This window comes from Neomonachus schauinslandi, chromosome X (genome assembly GCF_002201575.2).
Source record: "Neomonachus schauinslandi chromosome X, ASM220157v2, whole genome shotgun sequence".
Classification (NCBI taxonomy): domain Eukaryota; kingdom Metazoa; phylum Chordata; class Mammalia; order Carnivora; family Phocidae; genus Neomonachus; species Neomonachus schauinslandi.
The window spans coordinates 64,792,137-64,799,697 of record NC_058419.1 but is presented as its reverse complement, the minus strand read 5'-3'; the positions used below and the strand labels follow the sequence as shown (position 1 = coordinate 64,799,697).

The window sequence follows — 7,561 nt, the reverse complement described above, 5'->3', positions numbered from 1 at the left end:
TGAGACAGAATGAGAGAGAGAGAGAGAGCTCATGAGAGGGGGGAGGGTCAGAGGGAGAAGCAGGCTCCCCGCCGAGCAGGGAGCCCGATGCGGGACTCGATCCAGGGACTCCAGGATCATGACCTGAGCTGAAGGCAGTCGCTTAACCGACTGAGCCACCCAGGCGCCCGATCCTTCTTTTTTTTTATTATTTTATTTATTTGACAGAGAGAGATAGTGAGAGCAGGAACACAAGCAGGAGGAATGGGAGAGGGAGAAGCAGGCTTCCCGCTGAGCAGGGAGCCTGATGTGGGGCTCAATGCCAGGACCCTGGGATCATGACCTGAGCTGAAGGCAGACACTTAATGACTGAGCCACCCAGGCGCCCCCATCCTTCTTTTTAAAAAAAAGGCATTTTGTTTTTTCCAGGCATATTGTGTTGGTCAAATGACTTTTGATCAAATATAAAATTATATTGCCTAGATTATTGTATACTCACTTTGAACATATTGATAGTGAGCATTTTGGTAATTTTGTTCATTCGAGTTATGCATTGAAAACTTACTCTGTGCCAAACACTGAATGAGGCAGTGAAGATACGAAGATAAAGCCACAGTTCTTTCCCTGAACTTCACAGTGTAATGAAGAAAAACAGAGAAGAATACTAACAAAACACAATGTGGTAAGTGCTATAATGGATAATGTAATGAGTTCTTTGGCATGTCATGATGTAAGATGTCCCTCACTGCCTTATAATAGCTTTTGGTTAGAAGAGTACATGATTGGAGGTAGAATGTAGAGAAACAGACAGAGCAACAAAAATGGGATAGGGTAGGTAAAGAACATTAATGAGAAGAGTTGTTCCCAGATTGATGAGTAAGTAAATATGAACCCCAAAATCCTCCCTTACCAGAACAGGTCCACAGAATGAAATAGACAAGGAACTATTGGCCTAATGAGTAGATACTGTTTTGGGAGTCAGGCCACCCAGGGTTGATTTTAGCTACTGTCCAGCCAAACAGTGATGCAGCCACCAAACACAGTAGGTGGGTACACACTAAACATTGAGAAGATTGACAGAGAAGCCAGAGAGGGAGAGAGAATAAGTGAGCAGTCCAGAGAGACGAGTGTGATAGGTTCCAGTGGTAAAATAAATCAATGTTGATTTCAGACTCTCAAAAATAAATACATTACACTTATCTCATCAGCCAGCAGCACTTACAAGTGGTGTGCTAAAACTTTCTATCTCTTCATTTTTCCAGGAAAGTAGGAGGGTCATCTCTGGTCCTTTCATGGGATTGCTAGCTTAGTGGATAAATAATATGTGGAAGAACTGGTGCCCAGATTACCCTCTTGGGCCTACAGTCATGATTATTAAGGAAACAGGAATTTATTTTCTGTAACGTCTAGCTATTTAATAATTTTTACCTGTTTTTTGCACATAGTATTCACTAGAGTGTCGCTTCTCTCACAGTATTTGAGAGTAGAATCATATAATTGTAACTTTCATAGAATTTTAGATATCACAACGATGGAAGAATCCTTTCTATTGCATTCCTGACAGATGTAGCTCTCAAACTTGTAATGATGAGAAGTTAAAATCAAGAATCCTTGGAGCAGCCAACTCCATTGTTGGACCTTTACTTGTTAGGAAAACTTTTCTATTGTGAACTGAAACTGGCTCCTGTTACGTTTACGTTGTTGATCCACTCCAGGCAGCTAGAATCATTGCTTTCACTCTGCAGTAGACAACCTTGCTTGCTTATTTTTCTTCCTTGCCAAAGGATAGTTTTAGACCAGGTACTACCGTTGACCACACAAAGATCAGTTTACCAATCTGTACAATAGGAATAATCATAAGGATGGAGTAAAGATGAATGAGATAGTATCTAATGATCCCTAAAAGAAATTATGAATCCATTAGAAGAAAGGAACTTCACCAAAGCAATTTAATATCATGTATGATTATTCAACATTTAGGTTGAATCTTGGCATTGAAGAATATTACTAACAAACAAGCATCCAATGAGATTACACAAACTTCTTATTCTTTTTCCTGCAATTGCTTCTCAACTCATCACTCAACTGTTAGAATCATATTCTTTTACTCAGAATTCCTCTGATTTTGCTCTCTAGGGCATAATTCAACTTGCTTATAATACAGTTAGACCCCATTGTCACTTCAAAGTAGATGACTGTAACATCAAATGAAGTCAAGATTTGCCAGAAACTGTTAACTCACCTGTAGGTAATAATATATTTTTTAACTTTTGGAAGCATGATGAAGACTTTTGCAGATAAGCTCATAAAAACCAAATTTTGATTCAAATTAAAACACCTGATTGCCTCCTCTATGTGTGGAAATTGTATTGGTTAGATTGTCCTCAGCTTCAAGTAACATAAACTCTGAATCAAATTGTCTTTTTTTTGACCTGTCATTATCTTTTTAATTTTCATGACAGCTTTCGCTTTTTTAAAATACTAAATATTTAATATGTAAATACTAAAAACAGAGTCCTGCACAAGCAGTGGGCCAAATAAGAAATCAAATGGCAAATCAAAATATGTCTCAAAAGAAAAAGAAAACATAATATTCCAAAACCTATGGGGTGCAGCAAAAGTAGATGCTAGAGTGAAATTTATGCTATAAATGCTAGTATTAAGAAAAAAACACATTACACCACAAGGAACTAGAAAAAGAAGAAAGGTAGCTGAAATTTAGTAGAGGAAGGAAATAACAAGGAAAAATCAGAAATAAAAAAAATAGAGACCAGAGTAAACAGTAACATAACATTGAAAGTAAGGACCAGTTTTTCTTTTTTTTTTTTTTTGACAGAGAGAGACATAGCGAGAGAGGGAACACAAGCAGGGGGAGTGGGAGAGGGAGAAGCAGGCTCCCTGCCGAGCAGGGAGCCCGATGTGGGACTCGATCCCAGGACCCCGGGATCATGACCTGAGCTGAAGGCAGACGCTTAACGACTGAGCCACCCAGGCGCCCAAGGACCAGTTTTTCAAAAAAATAAATTTGGCAGTGCTTTAGCTACATTAACTGAGGAAAAAAGAGAGAAGGCTCAAAAACCAAAATGAGAAATGGAAGAGAAAACATTACAACAGATATCACAGAAATACATAGTGAGATAAGAGATTACTATAAACATTTAACAAATCAGATAACTTAGAAAAAAAACAGATAATTCCTAAAAATGCACAAATTACCAAGATTGAATCATGAATCTTGAATCTAAGAAGTGGGGAATCATCTTCGACCAATAACAAGAATGAAAGTTGACTTAGGACTGAAAAATCTCCTAGCACAAAAAAGCCCAAGACTACATGGTTTCATTGGAGAATTCTGTCAAACATTTCAAAAAATAATTAATTACAATCTTTATCCAAATCTTATAAATAGTAGAATAGAGGGAACACACTCAAAATCATTCTGTGAGGCCAGTACTACTCTGACACCAAAGCAGGATAAAAACAACACAAGTACAAAAAAGTCTAGTTTGTCCGACATAACCTTTGCTACTCCAGCTTTCTTTTGACATCCATTTGCATGATAAATGTTTCTAAATCTAAAGGTGTCTTTACATCTAAAATGAGTCTCTTGTAGGCAGCATATAGATGGGCCTTGTTTTTTTTTTTTTTTTTAAGATTTTATTTATTTATTTGAGACAGAGAGAATGAGAGACAGAGAGCATGAGAGGGAGGAGGGTCAGAGGGAGAAGCAGACTCCCTGCTGAGCAGGGAGCCCGATGCGGGACTCGATCCTGGGACTCCAGGATCATGACCTGAGCCGAAGGCAGTCGCTTAACCAACTGAGCCACCCAGGCGCCTGGGCCTTGTTTTTTTAATCCATTCTGACACCCTCTGTCTTTTGATTGGAGTGTTTAGTCCATTTACATTCAAAGTAATTATTAATAGGTGAGTATGTATTGCCATTTTATTACTTGTTTTGTCTTTCTGGAGATTTTCTCTGATCCTTTCTTGTCTTTTATAGTTTGCTGATTTTCTTTGGTGATATATTTGGATTTCTTTCTCTGGATTTATTTGCATATTTATTTGTGGTTTTTGATATATGGTTACCATTAGGTTTGTATATAACCTCTTGTGCATATAGCAGTCTATGTTAAGTTGATGGTCATTTAAGTTTGAACCCATTCTTTACTCCTCCTCACGTTTTAGGTATATGTTGTTATATTTTATATCCTTTTATTTTGTGAGTTCCTTGACTGATTTTTTATAGAAATACTCATTTTCACTACCTTTGTGTTTTCTACTTTTATACTGTTAGTTTTGTTCTCTCCTTTCCACTCAAAGAATCACCTTTAATATTTCCTGCAGGGCTGTATTAGTAGTCATGAACTTTTTACATTTTTGTTTGTCTGAGAAACTCTTTGTCTCTCTTTCTATTCTGAATGATAGCCTTGCTGGAAGAATATTCTTGGCTACAGATTTTTCCCACTCAGCACTTTGACTAGATCATGCCACTCTCTTCTGATTTGGAAATTTTCTGCTGAGAAATCCCTTGCTAGCCTTACGGGTTTTCTTTTATAACTCACTGTCTTCTTTTATCTTCCTCTTTTAAATTTTTTTCTTTATCACTATATTTTGCTAATTCATTACGGTATGTCTTGGTGTGCATTTGCTTTTGTTGATTGTGATGGGAGTTCTTTGTGCCTCCTGGATCTGGATATGTTACCCTCCCCAGATGAGGGAAGTTTTCAGCTATTGTTTCTTCAAATAAATTTTCTGTGCCCCTTTCTCTTTCTTCTTCTGGGACTCCTAAAATATGAGTGTTGTTATGTTTCATGGACTCACTGAGTTCCCTGTCTATTTTCATGTTGTATAATTGCTTTTTTTCTCTTGTTCAGCTTGATTACTTTCCATTACTCTGTCTCCTAGGTTACTCATTTCTTCCTCTGTTTCTTGCATCCTGCTGTTCATTCCATCAAGTGTGTTTCTCATCTTTTTAAAATTTTTTTAAATTCAGTTAATTAATATAGAATATATTATTAGTTTCAGAGGTAGAGTTAGTGATTCATCAGTCTTATGTGACACCCAGTGTTCATTACATCACATGCCCTCTTTAATGTTCATCATCCAGTTACCTCATCCTCCCACTCCCTCCCCTGCAGTAACCCTCAGTTTGATTCCTATGATTAAGAGTCTCTTATAGTTTGTCTAGTGTGTGTTTCTCATCTTGTTTATTGAACCCTTTATCTCTGCCATGTTATTTCTTTTTTTTACAGATTTTATTTAATTTAGAGTAAGAGTGAGAGTGTGAGACAGTTGAGCCAGGCAGGGAGGGGCAGAGGGAGAGGGAGAAGCAGACTCCCCACTGAGCAGGGAGCCCGATATGGGGCTCGATCCCAGGAGCCCGGGATCATGACCTGAGCTGAAGGCGGATGCCCAACTGACTGAGCCACCTAAGCACCCCTTCCCTGTTATTTCTTATCTCTGTGTAAAGGGTCTCACTCATGTCTTCCACTCTTCTCAAGTCCAGTGAGTATCCTTAAGATCATTACTTTAAATTCTCTATCGGGTATGTTACTTATATCTGCTTCATTTAGATCACTGGCCATGGCCTTGTCCTGTTCTTTCAGTTGGGATAAATTTCTCTGTCTTCTTATTTTGTTTAAGTTTTTGTGCCTTTTTCCTCTGTGTTAGGCAAGTCAGCTTTATCTCCTGTTCTTGGAGGGTAATAGCCTTATGAAGAAGAGGTCCTGTAGTGCTCTGCTGTGTAGTGTCCCCTGTCCCCCAGGGCCTGGCACTTTTGAGAGTGTCTCCAATGGGTGCTGTGTTTGCTGTGCTGTTTTGTCTTGGCTGCTTTATCCTTCAGGCCAGGCATTTGCAGAGTCTCTCTTTGCCTGTTGTGGGCAGTGTTTGGTCCCTGGCCTGAATGTGGCACGTTTAAACTAGGTATACTCTGGTCTGTTTGTGAAGTGAGATGTCACCTGGCTCTGAAAAACTCCTATATTGGGAGATGTGGCATGAGCAGAGGTTTGGCTGGTCTTCTGGGGGATGGGGCCTACTGTGCTGGGACGGAGGCAAGCATGACTGGGAGGGGGCATTCTGTGGGAGCGTGCGGGGGGCAGGACTCTGTGTAAGCAAGTTAGGTAGCAAGTATCAGTGCTGTGCTGGTTTCCACAGGTAGCCCTGTGCTTATGTATAGGAAAATGATGCCTGACAGTCCCTTTTTTGCTGGAGGGGTCTCTGTGAACACTCTCTTGGATGGCCTCTGAGATGAGTGAATAACCTCCCCACTGTGTGCCCTAGGCACTCTTCAGATCGCTGTTTTCACACTGTGTATCCATAGGTTGTTCACCTGCCTTTTTTTCCAGAGCAGTATACTGCCCTCTGGGCTCTATTCCAGCCAAGCCCACTGACCTTTAACACTCTAGGCTTCAAGTCCTGCTGGTTGCACCAAACCGCAGAATTTGGCTCCTCTCACTATCCAAGCCAACTGCTATGGGGATTCATTTTCCTCACCAGCTCCCCTGTGTGCTGGTCTGTCTCTCACCAGAAGAAATCATTTTAATATACGATGTACAAATATGAGTCATTTTAATCATTGTGATTACAGGGTAACCATCACTGAGTGTATTTTAAAGAGTTTAGAATAGTATAAAATGGCTCCCCACTTTCCAGCTTCTACACACAAAATGCCAATAAGTTACTATTTACCCACTATCAAAGTAATTATCATGGTACAAGCTAAACAGCTGAATACGTTACTTTGAAAAAATTACAGTACAGACAGTTGGTAGATATGTTTTTATTATTTCATATGAATGTAAGTTGGCATATAGAATTGATTTTTCCCACTTTCTTCTGAATAAAATTCCTAAATGCTGTTATCCTCTCATAATTCTCAAAAAATTGCAGAATATTACTTAGAAACATTAAGGCAGAGAATAGCTTTCATGAGAGGTTTTAGATAGTTTTACATAATAGTGGAAGTGTTTTTGTTGCTAACATTCTCAAATTTAAAATAGACCTGTTTCCTTATAAAATCTCTTCTATTGTCACAATGAATTTCTTGAGTATAAGGCAGATAAATGTTTGCAAGGGTTTCTACCAAATGAGATTTAAAGTAAGAATTGAGATGTATCTAGCAATTTCTATATTTGATGTAATTTGTTTTAGAAATTCCTAAAAAGGTAAAATGCGTAAAAATACATTAGTTGATTAGAAAATGTTGAATTATAACAGCACACAGAATAGCAACTAGTGCAAATCCTATCACAAGGATTAGAACAAATGTATCATCACTCATTTCTATCCTGGGCTTTTCATCTTTCTCTTCACCAGTGCTGCTTCCCCTCTTCCCTCCACCACCTTTTCCAGGCCCTGGATGTTGCTTATGCGTTGAGAAGAGAACGCTGGGGCTATATCGTCCCCAGAACTCTTGTATCCCAGCAGAATTCTGATATTGGCGTCCAGCACAGACCTTGAAGCGATAATGTGCATTTGTCACAAAGTTGGAAAAGGAGAATGAAGTGTTTGGTCCTTTATATATCTAAAGAAAAATGAGACAAAATGAAAATTTTATTGTCTTACCAAATAAAAAAATATGGTA

At 38.8% G+C, this 7,561-nt stretch overlaps 1 protein-coding gene across 1 annotated transcript in view; it reads right to left on the bottom strand.

Annotated features, from left to right (window-relative positions):
* Nucleotides 1-7,162: 7,162 nt before the first annotated feature.
* LOC110572955 (fibronectin type III domain containing protein 3C1-like) overlaps nt 7,163-7,561 on the bottom strand; it is a 71,421-nt gene continuing 71,022 nt past the window's right edge. Inside the window, exon 26 of the mRNA XM_021681438.1 lies at nt 7,163-7,501. Coding sequence (XP_021537113.1) covers nt 7,163-7,501 — 339 coding nt within the window. The remainder of the gene's footprint in view (nt 7,502-7,561) is intronic.